The 20,857-nt window shown below is 62.2% G+C and overlaps 3 protein-coding genes across 3 annotated transcripts; 1 reads left to right on the top strand and 2 right to left on the bottom strand.

Annotated features, from left to right (window-relative positions):
• The first annotated feature begins 36 nt into the window (after positions 1–36).
• Positions 37–2,699, top strand: SNAPC2 (small nuclear RNA activating complex polypeptide 2). The gene is made up of 5 exons (XM_041762760.1): positions 37–219; positions 1,077–1,184; positions 1,325–1,393; positions 1,673–1,967; positions 2,054–2,699. Exons 1-5 carry the CDS (start codon positions 37–39, stop codon positions 2,383–2,385), a joined length of 987 nt encoding a protein of 328 aa, XP_041618694.1. The 3' UTR covers positions 2,386–2,699.
• A 1,250-nt stretch (positions 2,700–3,949) lies between these two features.
• On the bottom strand, positions 3,950–5,510 carry CTXN1 (cortexin 1). Its single transcript, XM_041762819.1, has 2 exons — positions 5,335–5,510; positions 3,950–4,963 (listed from the first exon to the last, which is right to left on the bottom strand). The coding sequence occupies exon 2, from the start codon at positions 4,941–4,943 to the stop codon at positions 4,695–4,697; it is 249 nt and encodes an 82-aa protein (XP_041618753.1). The 5' UTR covers positions 4,944–4,963; positions 5,335–5,510; the 3' UTR covers positions 3,950–4,694.
• A 529-nt stretch (positions 5,511–6,039) lies between these two features.
• On the bottom strand, positions 6,040–19,807 carry TIMM44 (translocase of inner mitochondrial membrane 44). Its single transcript, XM_041764382.1, has 13 exons — positions 19,671–19,807; positions 17,677–17,778; positions 14,718–14,888; positions 13,629–13,709; positions 12,759–12,908; positions 11,917–12,056; positions 11,529–11,614; positions 10,769–10,861; positions 10,548–10,672; positions 9,354–9,404; positions 7,575–7,664; positions 6,905–7,015; positions 6,040–6,586 (listed from the first exon to the last, which is right to left on the bottom strand). The coding sequence occupies exons 1-13, from the start codon at positions 19,713–19,715 to the stop codon at positions 6,467–6,469; spliced, it is 1,365 nt and encodes a 454-aa protein (XP_041620316.1). The 5' UTR covers positions 19,716–19,807; the 3' UTR covers positions 6,040–6,466.
• Positions 19,808–20,857: the final 1,050 nt, after the last annotated feature.

Here is a 20,857-nt window from a genome sequence, read left to right as displayed (position 1 = left end):
AAACGGGCCCGGGACGCCGACACCGCCCTCGCCGGCATGAAGCCTCCGCAGCGGCGGCGAACGGCCCCGGCGCGCTACCTGGGCGAGGTGACGGGCCCCGCGGCCTGGAGCGCCCGCGAGAAGCGGCAGCTGCTACGACTACTGCAGGCGCGGCAGGGCCAGCCGGAGCCGGACGCCGCTGAGCTGGCCCGAGAGCTTCCGGGCCGCAGCGAGACCGAGGTGAGGGGTCCTGGGAAGGGAACGCGGCTGGAAGCGGGGCTAGGAGGGGGCGGGGCGTGGCGGCCGAGCTAGGGGCGGGGTGTGGGCGGGGCGAACGCGAGACTGGAGGCGGGGCGAACTGGGAGGGAGGCTGGGGTGGGCGGGGCGTGCCTGCGGCTGAGGGGCGGGGCGGCCGAGCTAGGGACGGGGGTGTGGGCGGGTCGAACGCGAGGCTGGGGCGGGGCGGTCGAGCTGGGGGCGGGGCGAACTTGGGAGAGAGGCTGGGGTGGGCGGGGCATGCTTGCGGCTGAGGGGCGGGGCGAACGCGAGGCTGGGGGCGGGGCGAGCTTGGGAGAGGCTGGAGGTGGGCGGAGCGTACCTGCGGCTGAGGGGCGGGGAGGGGTGTGGGCGGGGCTAACTGGGAGGGAGGCTGGGTGTAGGCGGGGCGGGAGGCCGAGGGGCGGCGCGGGGCGAGGCGAGGTGGAGGTGGAGGCCACTCGGAGGAGAGGCTGAGGAGTCGGGCTCCGGAATTAGATGGAGCAGAGGCCCAGGACAGGGCGGGAAGGGCAGCAGGAGCCCGCGGGAGTGAGGCTGAATTGAGAGCCAGGAAACAGGGCCGAGAGGGTGAAGTGGGGAGGTGAACAGGGTAGTGCTTAGCAGGGCTGGGCCCTGGCTGCGCCGAGGAACCAGAACCGCCGTGGGCCTCTCACATCTTTATCAGGTGGCTGGTCACACGTGTGGCCTGGCCCTGAGCCCCGGGGCAGAGACACCGAGACCTGTACCCCTGGGTAGCGGGAGGCTAGGGAGCTGCTGGTGGGTCCCCCTCCCCAACCCTGGGCGTGTAGAAGGCCCATTTGGCCTCCTCCTCTCTTCCCCAGGTCCGGGACTTCCTGCGGCAGCTTAAGGGCCGCGCGGTCCGGGAGGCCCTCCAGAGGCTGCATCCGGGTCCGAGGCGCCGAGAAACACAGACCCCGGCCCCCATCGAGGTGAGGCAGGACAAGGGCCCACAAGGCCAGTCCCGGGGCATGTGTGGGTGTTGGGGGTGGGGATGACCTGGTCAGGGGATCCCCAGGAGGAGCAGGCCTTGGAGAGCCCTGACCGTGTGCCTTCTGGTCGCCCCACCCAGGTATGGATGGATCTGGCTGAGAAGATAACAGGCCCGCTGGAGGAAGCCCTGACTGTGGCCTTCTCACAGGTACAGCCATCTGACAGGCAGGATGGGGTGTTCCCTACAGGTCTGAATAAGGGGGACTTGGCTCCTGGGCCCTTCCTCTTGCCAGCTCTGTGATTCTGGCCTGTCCCTGGACACCCTAAGCCTCAGTGACACGCGTTTCTGAGGCAGCTCCTGTATGTTCCCCCTCGCAGGGAGGGTTTGGTGACCAGGTGGGGCTGGAGGGCTCAGCCTTGCACAGGGCAGGGGAGTGGTCGATGGGAGGACTTCTGCCCTTCCCTCTGTGATGTCTCCTCCTGCCAGGTACTCACCATCGCAGCCACAGAGCCCGTGAGCCTCCTGCACTCCAAGCCTCCCAAGCCCACGCAGGCTCGTGGAAAGCTACTGTTGCTCGATGCCCCTGGAGGGCAGAAGGAAGCAAGCCCTGAAACTCCCGGCCCCGCCCCTAAGCCCGATGGCCCGGCCCCCGAGGCATCTTCTGAACTCCTGGCTGACCCTTCCTCGGCTGAGGGAGACTTCGCTGTGGACTTTGAGAAGATCTACAAGTACCTGTCATCCGTCTCCCGCAGGTGTCATGGCCCTGAACTCTCTGCCGCTGGTGAGGATCAAGGGCAGGGATGGTGGGAGTCCCCTGTTACAAACCCCGCCTTTCCCTCACCCCTACTCCTCTGTGTGCATCTCCAGAGGCTGCTGTGGTCCTGGACCTGCTCATGGCACTTCCCGAGGAGCTGCAGCGCCTGCCCTGCGATGCCCTGGTTAAACACATGTCGGACATGTACGTCCACCTGACAGCCCCCCAGCCTGACCCAGCCAGTGAGGGCCTGGGGCCGGCAGCTGAGGATGCTGGGACAAGCTCCAGCCGGCAGGAGGCGTCAGGCCAGGCCCCGCCCCAGGCCTCTGAGAGCGCTGGGTCTGCTGAACCAAGGTCTCCTTGGCAAGCAGCAGGGGTCTGTCCCCTGAACCCATTCTTGGTGCCCCTGGAATTTCTGGGCCAGGCAGCTACCCCTGCAAGGTGAAGGCCCGGCAGGCAGACGACACAGCAGACATCTGTGAGCCCCCTGGCCCTCGGGCCTGCCTGGGCTGGCACTGGGTTGTCATGAGGATCCAGTCATGGTGGAAGGTCCCTGACATGGTGGGTAGCAGGGGGTGGCCTTTAAGATGACCGACACAGCAGGAGTCTCCGAGACAGCAGACAGGTGTACAGGGGCTTGGCTGCAGAGCTGAGGTGGGGGCAGCCGGGCAGCTTGGTTAAAGTCACGGTTAAATACTGTCCCTTCCCACATCCTGTATTCTCTGTCCTGTAACTTTGAGTAAAGTTCTTGTCAACCCATCTTGCTCCCTTCTTTCTGAGTGACAGATGGGAGTAGAGGTGCAAAGTGCCAAGAGGAGAAGTCAGAGTGCCAGAGTTCAGGGTGCTGGGGGCTGAATTGGGATGTTGGGGCACATAGAGTGGAAGGCTGCTGCCATCAGGTCTGCTTCAATGTCACCTGGAATGACCTCGGTCCAGCCAGGAGGGGGACCCTGGGTGATTTGTGTGGAGGACCGGAGGCCTGAGCCCAACCAGTGTGGGTGCAAGGGTTTCGGAGCAGGTGACCTCACATGGCACACAGAGAGGCCAGCAGAGGGAGGGGAGCCAGGCCGCCAGTAGGAGTCAAGGGTTGGGGTGGGCTGCCTCCTGTGGCAGGAGGCTGGAAGAAGCAAGTGCCCCCCCGGGTGGCCTTAGTGACGCAGGGTTGGGGGGCAGGGTTGGGGGACGGCGTGGGGGGAAGAGCTGGACTGGAGCGGCCTCAGGAGCAGGGAGGGGGGAGCCGAGTTGGTAGAGGAAGGGTTGAGGCTGCTGCCAAGTGCCCCAAATGCCCAGGAGTGCTGCTGGGTCTCCCTGCAAGGGCCCCCCCTTCCTCCGCGGGCCTGAGCCTGTAGATTCAGGGCCAGCCTGGGCCGGGGCTCGGCAGGAGGCTCCGCGGCACCGCCCTCCCACCCTGCCCAGCCTCACTAGTCCTCTGGGAGCTGGTAAATTTTGTTCGCAGAGCCCGTGCACTCAACAGCCTTCCTTTTATAGAAGCGCTGCCTTCTCCCCGCCCGCTGCACACGGCTCCCCGGGGGCGCACGCATCTCCCCAATCCGCGGCGTGGAGCGCAGCCAGCCCACTCGGTGCTGCCAGCCCCCCGGCTTCCCGAGCGCGTGTGCTGCTGGTGGGCAGGAGGAAGCGGGCTCGGGAAGGTAGGGGGGACGCGTCGGGCCGGCGCCAGGGCATCGTGCCACCTCCTGGCGACACCCAGGCCCATCCCGGCCCCCCCTCCCGATCCCAGGTCTCCCCGGGGCAGGGGGAGGAGGAGGGTGTCGCTGAAGGCGGCCTGGCCGTTGGGCCGCGCGGACAGCTGTGGAGAGCACGTGAGAACGCAGAGCTGGGTTCAAATCCCAGCCAGGCTGGAATCGTGCCGCAACGTGCAGTCCGGGCTAAGTCACCCAGGCTGCCTGGCCACAGCCCCTGGACCTTAGTGCCCTGGCGGGCACAATAGCCACGCCGACAGGGCTCGGCCTGGTCTTGAAGAGGCGCTGACTCGCGCGCTTGGCATGTAGTAAGCGCTCAATAATAGCTTTTATTGACACCGTCGGCTCAGAGGCAGGGAGGCAGGAGGCGGCACGGGGAAGGCCTCGGCGGCGACAGGAGAAGGCATCAGGGGGACGCGGCGGGAGGACCAGGGGGGGGCAGAGGCGGGGACTGGGGGAGGGGCGCCGACCTGGGCTGGGGCGGCACAGAACCTGCCCGCACTCTCCTCCCAGCGAGGGCGCCGCGCGTCCTGGACACGACGGCCGCTGGTGCTGTCCCGTCTCCCCAGTCTCCCCAGTCTCCGGGGCAGGCCGTGCAGGGCATGTTGGTAGGCGGCGTCCACCCCGCGGGCGCAGGAGAGCCTGCCCCGCCCGCCGGAGCAGCTCAACACTTAAGGGGGGCGCGGGGGCGGAGGCGTGAGGGTGGCCAGACCACAGGGGGGGGAGGGGGGCCACGGGGGTCCCCCGCATCCGGGGACGGACATGACACTCATGCTCGGCGGCGGCAGGACGAGAGCAAAGCCACCTATACGTATGCCGGGGGCTGCGGGGTGGGGGTCCTCTTCCCAGTTACGGAGCGAGGACGGGGCGGGATGAAGGCACGAAGTGGGGGCTCGGGCCAGGCCGGGAGGAAAGATGGGAGGGGGAGGAGGGGGAGGAGCCGGACCTCTGCCGCCCTCCCCCTCGGGCTAGGCTGCGGGGCGGGGTGCCGAGCGCCGTCCCTGCCAGGCGGCGCCCCCGTCGGGTGGGCCCTCGGAGGGAGGCCCGGGCAGGCTCAGACCAGCGCGTAGTCGAACTGCCCGCGCTCGAGCGCCTCCTTGTGGTCGGTCCAGGACGAGGCGGGCATGCGGCTGTAGGGGTCGAGCAGGATGCGCACGCAGCGCACCATCAGCAGCACCAGCACCACGAGCAGGCACAGCACGAAGGCGAACACCGTGCGCTGCTCCGCGTCCAGGCCCGCGCCCACCGGCGGCCCCGTCGACGGCGGCAGCGGCTCCGGGGACAGCGTCCACGCCGCGCTCATGGCTCACATCGCCGCGCGCCCTGCGGAGGAAGGGCCCGCCCGGGGCGCGGGGATGAGGCTGCGCCTTCCCGCCCCTGCGCCCCGCTCCCCCCCGCCCCCTGACCTTCCCGGATCCAGCCCCCGCCCGCGCCTCCGTCCCCCGGCTACGCCCAAGCCCGGCCCGCGGGCACGCCGCCGCAGGCACGCGGGGACCCAACTCCGGCCGTGCGCGCAGGTGGGGGCGCGGAGAGTGGGGAGAGGGAGCCCGGCCCGGCCGGCCCGCGCACAACAGGTGCGAACGCGCAGCCCGGGCGGCGCAGCGGGGCGAAGCCCGGTCCCCCATCCCCGCTCCCTTTGTCTCGGCGCCCCGGGGACCCCTCCCCCACCGCCCCCGCCCCGCCGCGCCCCTCACCCTGGCCTCGACCGGGACGGGCACCGAGCGCCCGGTGGCTGCGCTCTCCTCCGGGACCCGCGCCGGCTCCGCTCTCGGCGTCTCCCCGGCGGCGGCGGCGGCGGCGGCGGCGGCGGCCCGGGCTCAGCCCACCCCACCCGCCCCTGGAGCGCCGGAGACCGAGGCAGGCGAGCCGCGCGCTAGCCGGGCCGCCGCGGCTGTTCCCATGGCGACGGGGGCGGGGCCGCCGCGGGGGGCGGAGGCTGCGCAGGGAGCGGTGCGCGGGCCCGCGACCCCGCCCCGGCCTCGGGAGGACCGAGCTGCCGCCGCGGGTCGCCTGGGAGACCCCGGCCGCCGGGAGGCCGCGGGGAGCCTGGGCGCCCGGGACCGCGCCCACTCCGCCCCCGCAGGCGCCCCTGGCGGCGCGGCCCGGCCCCCGCCCCCCCACCCTGCGAGCGCCCCCCGGCCACACGTCCAGTGCGGGCGGATCCCAGCGCCCCCAAGAGGCGCTCCTATTGGCGTCCAAGCTCCTCCAGCTCTAGGGACCCCACCAGGCTCCCTCGCTCTGCTCACGGCGCCCCCGCCCCAGGGGGCAGGGTCCTGACCAGGCCAGGCCGCCCCCTCTAGGGCTGCGGCTCCTTCAGTGACCTTGGCCACCGCCTCGTGAGCTCCCGGCCAGCCAGCCCCATCCCCCACCCCAGTGACAGACACCTCGGACCACCCAGGTTGCTCTCCTGCACTTTATTCTTTCCAGATCTCAGGCGTGTACACAGGGTAGTAAGGGCACTGGTAAAATACACAGCCCAAATGGCCTGGCTGACGTGGCCAGTGGGCTGCTCTGAGCCGCGGGGGCCTGGGCCCGCCATCCTGCCTCCAGAGGGTCCCGGGCACCTTCGGCCTGTGCACCGCAGTGAGCCCGCCCAGCAGCCCCCACGGGGCACAGCGGGGCACAGCGGCAGCGCGGGGCTGACTGTGGGAGCAGCCCCCGCAGCCCCCGCCCTTCCCCATGCAGCTGGCTCCGTAGCCGCCCGGTAGAGAACCAACAGTCCTGTCCTCAGGTCGAGCTGCTGCAGCCGGACGCCAGTCCTCGGCGTGTCCAGCGCGTGCTGAGCCAGCCCAGGAGCCCCCGGTCGTGGCGTCGTGGCCACTGCGCTCAGAGGACCTGCTCTGTGCTGGAGGCTGAGATGTCCAGAAGCCGCCAGGCGGCGTAGGGGTTGAGCTCGTCCTGGTCTCGGCAGAGCGCCCACACGTACAGCATGCGCAGCACCTTGTCCTGCGGAGGTGGGGAAGGTGAGGGCTAGGACGGGCCGCGGGGAGGGGCAGGCTCTGCAGAGCAGAGGGGAGGCTGCGGAGCCCACAGAGTGGGGCTGGGGCGTCAGCCTGGGGCTGGGGCCCCGAGGCTAGACTCAGGACTTGGCCCAACCAGAGAGGCCGGTCACCCTCCGCCCTCCACCAGGCCCAGCCAGGGCCCTAGACTTCTCGCCGGCCGCTTTCTTCTGCAGTCAGGGAGCCTCCGGGCTCTACACTGCCATGGTGCGGGGTGGCTGAAGGCGGCCACCCCCGGGGCCTGCGTCCCTCCTCCCTCACTCACCGGGTCGCCCTCGACCACCTCGCCTTTGGGGTTCTTGATCACCATCACCAGCTGGGCCTGGAAGGTGATGATCAGCACAGGCCCCTGCTCCATCATCTTGCCCATGGCCAGCTGCAGGGGGAGTGGGGGGTGCTTAGAGTGGCCACACCCCTCCCCTGCTGCTCCCCTTGTGCTGCAGATCCCCCTTTCCCACTCCACTGGTCCCTCCGGTGGGACCAGACCCCAGAAGGAGTGGGAGAAGTCACCAGTTTCTGGGTGGGGGACTCCCACAAAATGGTTCCCAGTGTGAACCAGAGTCTCAACTGCTAAGGATCCATGCAGCCGCCCCAGACCCCGGCAGCCTCCTGGAACCAGACCTGGGCTGGGCGGGCACAGAGGCCTCAGTGTGCCTTCAGCTGCCCACAGGCACCGTTGGGGCCTGAGCAGTCCCGACAAAGCTCCCACCCTTCCCAGTAAAGGCGCAGAGACAGCACTGCCTTGGGGGCCCGAGGTCTGGGCAGCAGCACCGCCGCGTCTCGCACCCGTCTAATTCTCCCACCACATGCTTATGGGAACCTTCCGCTGAAAGGGACCCTGGAGGTCACTTAACCCAAGCCCGTGGCCATGGCACAGCTCCTCCCGGGACAGGGGCCCGTGACGAGCACACCCCCACCCCGGAAGAGACACTCACATCGACATTGTCGATATCCAGGATGCGGGAGTGGAACTGCAGGCCCAGCGCCTTGGCCTGCTGGATCGGGTGGGCCAGCTGGCTGTAGGTCTGCAACGAGAAGCCAGACGCGCCCGTGGCCACACCCCGACACCAGCCCCGTCAAGGCACCGCGCCACCGGAGAGGCTGTGGCACCTGCCGTGGGGCCCGGCGCAGTGTCCTGGGAACCTCTCCCTGCCGCCGGGCTCGCCGGCGTGCTTCCATGCTTTCGGCTCTTGTACCTTCCAGAAATGGCTCCTGGCGCCTGGGTGTGCTATATGCCAGGAGTGGCAGATGCCAGGAGCACAGGTCCAAGCAGGGAGGCTGGTGCCACCCATTTGCTGGCCCGAATCACACACCCTCCCCTCGTTATAAAGGCAGCGCGGCACAGGACTACCAGCTCCAGGGGGTATTCATCGGTAGAGCAGGGACGTTCCCGCAGCAGGATCTGAACCCACTCCCAGAGAGAAGCTGAGGCCTCCCTGGCTGATCTTGGACTTGCCCATATTCACCGCACTCTGAATCTTGGCCTGGAATCAAACCTGTTTTCTAGGATTTGCCCTAACCCATGGCTGCTCTGGAATGAGCTGCCCGGGGTGCCTCCTCCTCGCTGACCAGCTCCTCCGGGAAGCCTCTGGCCACAGCCCCCTGTCTTCCCGAGGGGCAGCGGTGCCCCCGACACCCCTGGACCACTTGAGCCTGCTTCCCAGGCCAGGGAACATGTGCAGCCTTGTAGCTTTCCTCTGGAAGCTTCTCTGGACACAGCAACTGTGATGGAAGACATTCCAATAACACCTACTTTTTATGGAAACCACCGATCTACCAAGAAAAAAAAATGCTGCCAACTCCCCTTTCTCGTACGATTCTTAAAAATGACATTTAAGAAACACCTGTGCGTGAGCACCTGCACTTTCAAGTGCATTTCCAGGGGCAGCAGCAGCTCCCTGGCAAAGATAATCAACCACATCCTAATGGTCCCAAAGTATTAAAAAAAAACAAAACAAAACAAAACAAAAACCCAACACACCACTCACAAATGCCTGCTGGATTAGTCACCATGCAGAGGAGTATTTAAAAAAAAAAAAAAATCTGACATCTTCTCCTCTGCTTTCTCCAACTTGTTTGTGAGCTGGAAGCAGAACAGAATCAGCCAAAAAAGGCTCTGGATTGCTTAATACAAATAAGCTTGAAAAAAAAAAAAAAGCTGCATGAAGACAGCGGTCAGGGAGGGAGCAGGGACGCCGAGGCTGCCAGGCCCGGGCAGACAGGGCATGCTCCTGGGGACGGCTGCCCTGCTGTCCACAGCCCGGCGCCACTGCCGCCAAGCAGCCCCAGGACCCTGAGCCCCGACTCTGGGCAGCAGTCAGGCCTCCTCAGGACATGCAGCTCCTCCCTGTGCGGGAAAATCTATCACCATCTGTTTTGTTCTGTGTTTCGGGAACTCGAAGCAAGAACAGCTAATGAGTCCAGCCAGCGCTTCACGCGTCCTGCGGTGCTGCTTCTGTGTTCACACTGTACCCTCGTGACGCCTGTGACACGGGCGTGCTGATGGCCTCTGGCCCGGGGACGGGAAGGTCACACACGTGCAGAGGTCTTCGTGGCCCCACTCCACCCCAGCCCTGGCCCCTGGGGCCCCCCTCAACAGGACACCAGGCCCCATCATACCCTTCTCAGATGGTGTCGCCCAAGCACATCTCTAAGCTGTGATTCTTTTTAGGCCTAACTAGAAAAAACATTGAAAGAGAGAAAGAAGTACTCACAGCTTCATAGCACCAATCTTTGAGAATGTCGAGCTCTCCAGAAATCATGGCCTAAAAAGGGAAAGGTGACAAAAACAAACTTAGCTCGAGACTAAGGGGAGACTATGTAGGTAGGAGGCCCTACCCTACAGGCTCTACTGGGGGGTGCGGGGGGCAGCGGCCTCGGGCTGGGCTGCAGCAATGGGCGCCCCTCCTCAGGCCCCGGGGAACAAGGGCCTGGGTGTGTGACCCCCGGCAGCTTAGGGTGGCCCCGAGGGCCTTGTGTGAGAGGCAGAGGAGGTGATGGCATGGCAGGCTCACCTGGCCAGGAGAGTGAACCAAGGAGGCCGGGAGCCACATTCTCCCCTCACTGGGGAGGGAGTCTTGCACAGCTGGGTTCCCACAGGCATGAGCAGCCCACATGGGCAGTCAGGAGCCAGGGCAGGGGCAGAGCAGGGGTCCCGGGGGCGGCCTCCCCACGGGTCATGGGGGGGATGCCTCTGCAGGAACTCGGGAGGCAGGGCTGAACCCACTGAAGGTGATGGAGGAGCCCAGGGCCCGGGGAAACCACAGGCAAGCTGGGGGCCGAGCCATCCTCACCCTAGAAGAAACTGCCTGCGCTCGGACTGCTGCTTTTGGGGATCGCTCCATTTCTACCTCCTCCCGGCCCTGCCCAAAGTGGCGTGAGGGACCTGGGAAATCGGAGGGGGAGGGGACCACACGAAGGTCACTGGGATGGAGGAGGCAGGAGGAGGGTCTGTGGTCTCAGTAGGACTTCCCAAGGCCCGGGCTCTGGCCACATCTTGGGGGCTCAAGGAGCAGACAGGGAAGGGGTGGAGGGGGAGGCCTCGGGCGGCCGCTCACTGCAGCCCCCAGGGAACTGCCTCAGGCCTCTGTGGAGCACCAGGGAGCCAGACAGGAGGCTCCAGTCCAGCGTTCAAGGGAGGCAGGGGTTGCTGCCAGGACATGGGGAAAGGGAACTCAGTCCCGGGAGCGGACGCACCCCACAGGCGAAGCAAGAAATCAGCCGCCATCGTGAGGGGGCAGCAGGGCCCGCAGGTGACCCTGGTGCCTTCTCAGAGGTGCGTGACCGCCAAGGACCCAGCGTGGGGGTGCTCAGGCCTCTGAAGGCAGGACAGGTGTCTGCCATCAGGCTGTGGCCCATGCGACACAGGCAGGGCAGGACGGGGAGGGCCCACTGAGGCGGCAACCCACCTCCAGGACGTTGGGGATGATGTCGTTCTCACACTGCTGCAGGAAACGCTCCTTGTCAAAGGCCGGGTCGACTCGCAGGATCTCCGTGAGCACCTCTGACATCTCCGTCTTGGAGAACAGGCCCCCTGGAGGCAGCCGAGCCAGGAGTGGGTCCAGGGCCTGGTCACCCCCTCCCACCACCCTCTGCTGGCCCAGGTGGCAAGGACGGGCAAGCCACTCACCCAGCAGGTCTGTCACCTTGTCTGTCAGCGCCCGGGATGCCCGGATGAGCGCGTTGTCACTTTCGTCATACTTCATTTTCATCTCAAAGAACCCTGTGGGGAGGGGACACGGGCCAGGGTCAGGGGGCCCCGTGAGACCCACCCTCTGTGCAGGCAGGGGAAATGGGGGGGGGGGGGGCTCTCCAAGGCTAATTCTCCAGTGGTGGGCCAAGGGGCCCGCCCTGCACGCCGGGGCTCTCCTTGCAGGAGACAGGCCTCCAGCCCCCCTCATGGGACAAAGGCGTATCCTCGTCCCTGTTGGTACTTGGGAAGCCCCATGTCCCAGATCAGAACAGAGACCTCCAGGGCCTCGAGCAGGCTGGCTGGGACCCACCAGTGCCTCCCGTCCTGCCCGGCGAGGGAGTGTCTCACGGTGGAATCCACGGCCATGCCCCCTGCGAGGTGGGTGTGCCTGGCCGCCCTACTGCTAGCAGTGGCTCTGGCAAGGGCAGAGATGAGTGACTCAGCCCCCACAGTAGGGTCCCTGCCCGCCAGCCCAAATGTACCGGGCTGCCCGCATACACAGGGCGGCCTGTGCTTTGCCAGGGCTCTGCTGCTCACTGGCTGGGTGATCCTGTGGAAGTGGCTGGTCCTCTCTGACCCCGGTCTCCTCCTCTGTAAAGTGGGGGTCTGGCTTGTGCCCAGCACATGGGGAGCACTCAGTAAGTGTTCGCCGTCACGGCTATGCTGTCAGCTGAGTCTCCGAGATGTGAACACTCACGATTAAATACCACGTTGTTGTCCTTGAAGTCTTTCCACTGCTGGTACCACTTGGAGTCCTTGTGTAGCACGACTCCCAGGGCCTCCCTGGGGAAGACCGGACAGTGGTGAGCAGCGGCGTGGGAGCCCCTGGGCACCTGCCCGGCCCCCGAGCTGAGCACCCACCCGGCCCCATGGGAAGGGGTGTAGCAGGACAGCCCACCCCTCACCTCTCCTCCTGCCTCCTCTCTCCCGTCCCCACCACCCCACCCTCTCCTCCGAGTTCACTTGAGCAGAAGAGAAGCCGGAGTAAGAATGGATGAGCATGATGTCAACCACAGGAACCTTCTGCGGGCACTCGCGCACACACTCTGGGGTGGGATGTGCGCGCTGGCCGGTCTGCTACCTACTCATTGGGCTCAAACACCTTCTCTTCCTTGAACTTCTCTCCCGAAAACTCCTTCCTCTTCCTTAGCCGCTCCGGCCTCCGATAGGGCCCCGTCTGTCCCAGCACACTCTCGTCAAGCTCCTTCTTCACGGACTCTACCCCCTGGAGGAAAGCGGCCAGCCACGCGGTGGGCACTCGGGACCCTCCCAATGCTGTGGACCCCCACGATGGGCCTGTGCCTTTGTGCCCCAAGTCAGGGAACCCCAATTTAGGGGCTGATGGCACCCCAGGGTCATGTAGCTCAGAGTGACCTGCCTGACTTCCTCACATGGAGAGGACTGTTCCAGATGCGCTCCACTTTTCTTCAGCCTCCCTCTCACTTCCCCCAGACCTCTTCCTGCAGCTGCTCTGGCCACGTGAAGCTGGCTGTGCACAACCCCCTCTGCAGGGCCCGCCCTCTCCACCTGTGGCCCGTTCCCCGTATGTTCTCTTGTCACATGTCGCTCAGGAACTACTCGTCCCCCAGGGCCCTTGAGAGCAGAAACGTGGACTTTCTACCTTGTGGCCTCTGTGGCCAGCAGAGGGCCCAGCTGTGGGAAGATTCGACAGGTGATTCGGAACGAATTCAAGACCTCAAGTCACCCTAAGTGCAAAGGTCTCTGGTTTATGGACACAAGCTAAGGAGGCTTAGCAGCTGAGAGGCTCTCGGGGCATTAACCTGCAGCTCCCCAGGGGCTGTGACTTGCCCAAGGGTACTCAGCCAGGAGTGCAGCATAGACCTGCTGCCTCAAGTGAGCCCGTCTCCAGGGTTCAGAGCAGGCCACGCCAAGGGCACCCCCGGCCGAGAGGGCCAGCCCGACCCACCTGGGAGAGGGCTCTGAAGGCGGCAGTCTTGCCCAGCTTCTCCCCACCCTTGGACACCGACTCGGCGGACTGCTTGGCAGTCTTGGCAGCTTCTTCCACACTCTCCTTGATTTTCCGGCCAAAGTCACTTTTACTGACTTCGTCAAGACTCTACTGAGACAGAGGGATGGAGGTGTCAGCTCAGCACCCCTCGGGACCTGCACAAGCTCCCCCAGAGCTAAGGCCAGCCCAGTCCTGCAAAGGGCAGGAACGAGTGCTCTGAGCTCATCTGGCCCATGGGGCCCTGAGACTCAGGTCCACTGTGGACTATGTCTGGGGTGCTGGGCCCTTGGGCACCACCTAGACACTAGGTCAACTGGGTTCTCCCCAGAACGGGCAGGCGGGGCAGCCTCGGGATAAAAGGTGAGGAGCCTGTCCCCAGCACCAGACTGGCCTGCCTCTCTCTCCTGCCCAGAAGAGAGAAGAGCAAAATAAGTAACAAAAAGAAAGCCCCTGGGGCGGCCCCACCGTGGATGGTGGTAAGCAGCACTTCCCTGTTTTTAGGCAGGAAGAAAAAAATTCTCATTTATCCTCCTGTCTTTGCTAGTGGCACAGAAGCTTCTAACCCAAGTGGTAAACTGCAGGGCACGTGGGCTAGTCTGTCTTCGCCCTCCTTCCTGAGGGGTGCCGTGCACCCTAACTCCGGAAGCCACCCGCCCTGGCTGGCTCTCCCCTGCTTGCCACCCACGGCTATTCATCCCTGTGCCAAGTCACGCCCTGCCCAGGCGCCAGCTCAGCCCGCTGCTTCCAGCACCGCTCTCCTCCCGGAGGCGAGGAACAGATGGCCCAGGCGCCGCGGCCAACAGAGCGTGGGGGCCCCGCGACCATTACCTCCTTCACCGTGCCTGTGATCTCCCCCAGCTTCTTCTTTATCACTTCGCTCGTCCGCACCGTTTCAGATTCAATCGTTTTCTACGGTAGGGATGTTGTTTCTTTTTGTTACAACACAGCAGTTATCTTACAAGCAAGGGTCCAAAGAAGCACTTTCTCAGCAGCCCTCTCCCTCTCCAGCCTGGCCACCCAGGCCCCTTCCCCACCCCGGTGAACCTCACTGCCCCTGGCCTCCCTTGTGGGCTTAGCAGCCTAAGGCTGACATGACCGATGGAGACCCTTGAGGCCCCGCCCCTGGCTCCAGTCTCTTGCTTGGCGCAGGGGTGATCCTGCACCCTCCCCTGGCTCATGGACATTATCCTGCCTCACTCTGCACCCCTGCAGCTGCCAGCCACTGCCGGATCTCCCACAGTCACTGTTCCACCCGACTGGCTCCTTGCCCACTCCTCAGCCCACTCCCCTCCTTAACAGAAAGCAAGGGCGATCTTCCAACAGCTCAAATCCCCACAGGCCCTTGGATGGACCAGGCCTTGAGCATGGCCTGGGAGGGGGCCAACAGAAGGAAAAAAACAAGAGACCTGGAGCAGGGACCCATGGGTAAGATGGGGAGGCTGCCCCCGCCTTGCAGAGCCCTCATGTGGCAGAGGCTGCGGAGCCCACTCGCTGTGGCAGACACCTGACAGCTGCTCCATAAGAGATGTGCCCGTTATTAACGACACACGCACCGTAACCTGCTGTCTACCTGCTTCATTCAGAGGGCCACGACCAGCTCTCAGGAGGAGTGCATCTCAAACCTACTGCTCAAGTGGTCACCGGGGGAGCCTGGGCAAATGCACACTCTGATCCAGCAGGGCGGGGCGGGGCGGGGAGGCTCCGAGACCCTGAAATTTCTCACGAGTTTCCAGAAGCTGGTGCTGCCAGTGTACAGAGAACGGGCTCTATCTCACCGCAGAAAAGGAGGGCTGACGATGTACTCCTGTCCCCTCGCCCCCCCAGTGTCAGTGCAGTGACCTCACCTTCCCCTGCCACGCCGGCACTGTGCGGGAAGCAAGTGTGCCACCAGGGGAGACGCGAAGCAGAGGGACTCACGTATTTCCTTCTGGCTTCCTGGAGCGCGTCCGACTCTTCCAACTTCCGGGCCTCATCTCGGAACTTTTTAATACTTTCTTTCATTTCTTTGTTTTTGGCTAATTCTTGTTTGATATTATCCAGCAAACCAGAGAGAAAGCCTTTCCTGTTTCCGGAAGAATAGGATCTGGACTAGAAAGAACATAAAAGAAATAAAGGGTTTTTACTTTCTTCTTTGGGCTGATGCAGGGTTTCACGATGAAGAGCTACCTCTTTTATGAGCGATAAAAGTCAAATTAAAAAAAGCATCAAGTGAAGGGCACCGGAGTGGCTCAGCTGCTTAAGTGTCTGCCTTTGGCTCAGGTCATGATCCCAGGGTCCGGGGATCAAGTCCCACATCAGGCTTCCTGCTTAGTGGGAAGCCTGCTTCTACCTCTGCTCCTCACCTCGCTCATGCTGTCACTCTTCAATAAATAAATAAAATCTTCAGGGAAAAAAAAAAAAAACAATAAAAAAAAAGCATTGGGTGATAAGCTGTGAGATGTCCAGACAATGAAACATCATTCAGTAATAAAAAAAAGAGTTAGCAAGCCATGAAAAGAGGTGTGGCCTTACACATTGTCATGTGTCATTTATTTTATTTTATTTTATTTTTTTATTTTATTATTTCTCAATTTTAAAAAGACACTGACGGGGGATCCCTGGGTGGCTCAGCGGTTTAGTGACTGCCTTCGGCCTGGGGCGTGATCCTGGAGTCCCAGGATCAAGTCCCACATCGGGCTCCCTTTATAGAGCCTGCTTCTCCCTCTGCCTATGTCTCTGCCCCCCCCTCCCCTCTGTGTCTCTCATGAATAAATAAATAAAATCTTTAAAAAAAAATTAAAAAGCCACTGAGGAATCTCACTGAGTATCACTGAGTGAGAGAAGCTGGTCTGAAGAGACTCCAGATGGTATGATCCTCACTCTAGGACCTTCTGAAAAAGGTGAAACCATTTGGACAGGAAAAGGATCAGGTGTTGTCAGGGGCTGCTAGGGGGGTGAATGGGCACAGAGACTACTCTATGGGACATTATAATGGTGGACACACAGCAGACAGTTGTCCAAACCCCTGGGATGCACCATACTCAGGGTGAAGTGTGAGGTAAACTACAGGCTTCAGCTAATAATATACTGGTACTGGGTTGTAACAAATGGGCCACAGTTGTAACAAATAGGCCACACTGAGGCAAGACGCATCTTATGGAGAAAATTGCAAACTGCCTGCCCAGGTGGGAGGAGGGGGGAAAGAAGGTTGATGGGGACCCTCTGTACTTCCTGCTCAATTTTTCTGTACATTTACAAGTGCTCAAAGGAATAAAGTCTATTCTAAAACAAAACAAAGTGCCAGGCTCCCCCTCCAACAGAGGAGACCCTGAATGAGAAACAGGTGCAGCTTCGAATCCTCATGGGGACGCAGATGTGCTCGCCCAAGGCTAGGTCAACACCCAAAGGGACCCTTGTCCCAGGACTGGAGTTGAAAGGATTTTATGGCCCCCCAAGAAGTTGGCATAGGGCCCTACTTACCGGGCTTCTGGGACCAGGGTAGCTTCTTCCTTTGGGATCACTCTCAAGTCCCAAGTTGGGACACATGTCACCCCAGGGCTTGGTACAAACTTCCCTTGTCAACCCACAGGATCACCGTCACCAAGAGCCAAAGTTCAGGGGTCCCCCCTGGTAGGAAAACCCAACACGCCCAGATGCCAGAGCCTAGGGAGGCCAGAAGAAAGGCCAAGGCCCCACTCTAGGCACAAGAGCCAGCATGCTGCCCAAGACACAGGCTCAGGGTCAGACTAAGCCAGGTTCAGATTCCTGCTTCACCACAAGCATGAGCACAGGCTCTGAAAAGGGAAGGCTTGAAGAACCATGTGAGGGAGCCATGCCATGGAGCAGTGGTTGGGGCCCACCCTCCCATTTTCAGGGTGACTCACCCCTGAGCCCCTATCAAACCCCAGAGCCAGCAGCCAAGCCAGCCTTTCTGGGGTAGGGGGTGGAATGTCCAGGTTCTTTTTTTTTTTTTTTTTTTTTTAATTTTTATTTATTTATTTATGATAGTCATACAGAGAGAGAGAGAGGCAGAGACACAGGCAGAGGGAGAAGCAGGCTCCATGCACCGGGAGCCCGATGTGGGATTCGATCCCGGGTCTCCAGGATCGCGCCCTGGGCCAAAGGCAGGCGCCAAACCGCTGCGCCACCCAGGGATCCCGAATGTCCAGGTTCTAAGACTGTGGGACTGTGCCACCTTGCAGAAGCCCTACCATGCATTCCACGGCTGCACGAATGCACGCTGTGGTGGTGGTTGAGGAAGGGCCACAGGTCATGCGCCACACCCACAAAAGCTCCAGGATGGGATCAGGGAGACAAAGCCTGTGTGAGAGTCACCTGGCTGAGAGGAGGCTCGGAGGGAAGGGTGTGGGCTGCCCCAGTGTGTGGGGTTGGGGAAGTATGTCAGCTTCTGGGCTTTCTTCCCCGTGGTGGTGAGCACCAACAGACAGAGGCATGGTGGAAGAGGAATGATGGGGAGAGCAAAAGCTCTAGCAAATGCTGTCTGTGAGGAACAAGAGAAACAGGAAACCAAGCCCCGGAGATGGGTGACTCTGCTCAAATGCCGGGAGGGCTGTCACCCACAAAGGGGAAGAGCCACAGGAAGGTGGATTTCAGCTGAGTCCAGGGATGCCTTTCCAGCCATTAGAGCTGACACATCATCTACTTTGTCAGGCGGGAGCTCTACCCCTGATAATGCCCAGCATTTCTCGAGATCCTGAGAGGACCAGGGCACTGGGCTCCGAAACCCCGAAGGTCTTGGATGTGGAATGCCAGCCAATCCATTGCCCCCAGCAATGGATGTGGGCAACATCCTGCAGCCCTCTCTCCTGTTAACTGGGTCTCATCGTTCAGAAAACTTGCCCCTCCGCTCAGCTTGCTGGCATTCTGAGTCACTCACCACGGGCAGCTCTCCACCGGGCTGGCGTATCTGATAGGTACCATGGCGTAGTGGCACTAGGTTGTGGCTGGACAGAAACTGGACTCCACTCCCGAGGCATCTCTAATTGGGGCAGAAAAGAGAAAGACCCATTCAGGTAAGAGAACAGCTGGGAAGTAAGCAGGCCACACTAAAAAGCAGGGGGTCACCCAAGACCCATTTGCTGGTTTTTACCGCATGCCTGCTGCATGCTAGATGCTGTGCAATCTTGCTAAATTCTGAGAAGCCAACGGGATCTTGCGGGAAACACATTGGACCTACCCCTCCAGTGGCCATGTCTACTTCCTGCCTCTGAACCTGGGAGTCCCAGGAAATGACAAACTATGGTGGAAGAAGGTGAATCGTGCCGGTCTGATTTAAGCCTGTAGACTGAAATGGGCACCCAGAGCCTCGATGCTGGCAGTAAGCAGTCTTCTCTCACAAGCCTGCCCTGCTTCTGCAAGGCTCCCCCCGAATGAAGAACTTCAGCTCCATGAGAGAAGGGCTTGTGCAAGGTCCTGTTCAACAATGCACCCTAGCACCCAGCACTGAGCCAGGCACATTGATGTCAATGACCCCACAGGATCACTTTTCCATTTCCACATTCCCCGGGCCTTTCCTCTCCCTGTTCCACGCCTCCTGTCTCCAGGAACTCTAAGCAACATACCAAACTCATACAATTGTAGCTCAAGAGCAACTCCTGAGGGCAGCCCCAGTGGCTCAGCGGTTTAGCGCTGCCTTCAGTCCAGGACATGATCCCGGAGACCCGGGATCAAGTCCCACGTCATGCTCCTTGCATGGAGCCTGCTTCTCCCTCTGCCCGTGTCTCTGCCTCTCTCTCTCTCATTCTGTGTCTCTCATGAATAAATAAATAAAATCTTAAAAAAAAAAAAAAAAAAAAGAGCAACTCCTGAGACACCTGGCTGGCTCAGTCAGAACAGCAGGAGACTCTTGATCCTGGGGTGATGAGTCTGAGTCCCATGCTGGGGGTGGGGGAAGAATAACTCCCAAGAGTTTAACTAAGTCATTTTTCTCTAGATGCCTACACCTAGTCATCTTGGAGCCGCTGACTTCAGCAACAGTTTAGACAGCAGTGCATGGCTAACTTGGGAAGGAAGTCCCACAGTAAGCCCAAACCTAAGAGGTTGGTTCCCCACCGGTTTTGTGCCTAAATCCAAACACGTGTAAATAAATACAACCTCTCAACTCTCAAAAAGACAAGCAGTCAAGGGGGAAGGGGGGGATCAGCCCGGAGTCAAAGAGAGCTTCTTTCTCCCCACACTAGGATCCCTAGATCTTTTCTCCCCGCAGGGTCTGGCTCTGGAGTCTGTCTCATCTAGGCTTCTGACCAGGTCGGCTACCTCACTAGCTGAGACCGTGGGCAGGTTGCTTAACCTCCCCGAGGCCCCGTTTCCTAACCTGTGAATCAGCGCCAAGCAGCAGCAGCCTGAAGTTCTACTGCTCCGAGTGCGCTACGCACACGGGAACCCCCGCGTCCCTGTGGACGCAAGCTGTCAGCCAGCGCGGGAACTGCCCCCGCACGTGCGCGCGGAGGGTCAGGAGCAGCGACGCAGGAAATGTTCTCGGGAGAGACCCCGGCGTATAAACACGCGAGCCGTGACCGTCACGGTGTTTTGCCGCCTTCTCGCTGTGTCTCCGCTGGGCGCCAAGGCCACCATTCAGTCCCCGGTGCACGTGGAGCTGATGAGGCAGCGACGGGGAACTCGCTCGCCCCCGGCCCCGCGCCCGGCCGCCGCCCTCACCCCCGGCGCGCTCAGCCCCCGCCCGTGAGCTTCGCTCCGGGACCCCGGGCCCGGCCTCCGCCGCCCCAACGCCCCAGCCCCAGGGCTCTCGCCGAGCCCAAGGAAGGGCCGAGGGCGCCAAAGGCCCGCGGACCAAAAGGCCCTGGAGGTCGCAGGCCTGGAGCTCCCTAGGCCCGCCCCCACCTCCCCATCCGACCCCGCACGTCCGCTTACCCGCGGGCAGCGGCACCAGCCTCCCCACAGCGCCGCCGCCGCCATGTTGCTGGATCCCGTGTGACCTTCTGGCGACGCGGCCCGATGGCGTCACCCGCCGCGTCTAGGTGGCGCGGCACCGGCCTGGGAAAAGCCGGCCGCGGGGGCGGGGCTTCGGAGAGGAAACTGCCTCTGATTAGACAGCGTTCCCGGGGAGGGCGGGGCCTTGAGAGTGGCCTGGAATAGGGGCGGGGCCTGACCTGCGGGAGATTCCCAGAGAGCTAGGCCTCTGATTGGGCGGGATTTCGGAAGGCGGGACCTGTGGCTTGACGTCACGCGCGGGGGCGGGCACTTTTTGAGGCGGAGACCTGTGGTTGGATGAGACTACGAGGGGGCGGGGCGTGAGGGCGTGAATTCCGTCCAGAGCGGAGATCTCCGGGGCGGATCGCGCAGGGCTTGCGGTGGCTGGGAAGGCCCCCGGGGCGGCAGCCCGCGAGGATTGACTCGGTTGTCACTGATTGGCCCGCGGACCAGCCCGGTAGTGACCGACCCTGGTTCTCACTGACGGTGGCCCACACTGACCGACAGACGGGCAAGTGAGTTGCTCCAAGAGCGAGAGCAAATGAGCCCACGTTGTACAGCACGTTGACAAAGCGCCTGTTGGTTTTAATCCAGAACCGGAAGATGAAGCTAAGACCAGGCTGGGTGGAGGCCACTCCTCCGTGGATGCCGTGTGAACCGACACACCTGGCCCTAAAGAAGATGAGGCCTTTGTCTTTTTAGCGCCTGGACACTGTTTTCCATTTAGAGATTGCCGCCACCAAGTGGCGGTACCCTAACATGGCCATGCAGTCTGAGTCTAGGAGGGATGGGGAGCTGGTACCGTGGGCGAGTCAGTGTATGTTGCCTTTGGGCTACTGAGGCCTTTTGAGTTATTAAACTGTGACAAGGTCTGTGGGACTCCGTAGCTTCAGGGTTGGACAGATTCTCTGTCTCTCAGGAGCTCCACCTCCAGGTGGGAGCAAGGGATGAGAGCTTCCACTCTGGCTTTGTTTGAAATGTCTTGACTCCAAGAAGAGCAGACTAGTTAAGTGGTTGGGATATAGAGGTTTGCTGCTGAGAAGGACCGGGCTTCTTGGTTGTCTTTGAAACCACGGAATTGGACAGTGTGTCAAATGGGCATATAGAGGCCAAGGGTAAAGTGGAGG

Source organism: Vulpes lagopus, chromosome 7 (assembly GCF_018345385.1).
Source record: "Vulpes lagopus strain Blue_001 chromosome 7, ASM1834538v1, whole genome shotgun sequence".
Taxonomy (NCBI): Eukaryota; Metazoa; Chordata; class Mammalia; order Carnivora; family Canidae; genus Vulpes; species Vulpes lagopus.
Note: the sequence above shows the minus strand (reverse complement) of the source record. Positions and strands in the feature narration are given on the sequence as shown.

Bases quoted from the DNA above. Each gene is read 5' to 3' on its own strand.
- SNAPC2 (XM_041762760.1), top strand. From the start codon at position 37: ATGAAGCCTCCGCAGCGGCGGCGAACGGCCCCGGCGCGCTACCTGGGC. The intron at 1,394-1,672 runs GTACAGCCATCT...TCCTCCTGCCAG, and splicing joins TGACTGTGGCCTTCTCACAG to GTACTCACCATCGCAGCCAC. The intron at 1,968-2,053 runs GTGAGGATCAAG...GTGCATCTCCAG, and splicing joins CCCTGAACTCTCTGCCGCTG to AGGCTGCTGTGGTCCTGGAC.
- CTXN1 (XM_041762819.1), bottom strand. From the start codon at position 4,943: ATGAGCGCGGCGTGGACGCTGTCCCCGGAGCCGCTGCCGCCGTCGACG.
- TIMM44 (XM_041764382.1), bottom strand. From the start codon at position 19,715: ATGGCGGCGGCGGCGCTGTGGGGAGGCTGGTGCCGCTGCCCGCGG. The intron at 7,016-7,574 runs GTGAGTGTCTCT...CTCCCCCTGCAG, and splicing joins TGGATATCGACAATGTCGAT to CTGGCCATGGGCAAGATGAT. The intron at 6,587-6,904 runs GTGAGTGAGGGA...CCACCTCCGCAG, and splicing joins AGGTGGTCGAGGGCGACCCG to GACAAGGTGCTGCGCATGCT.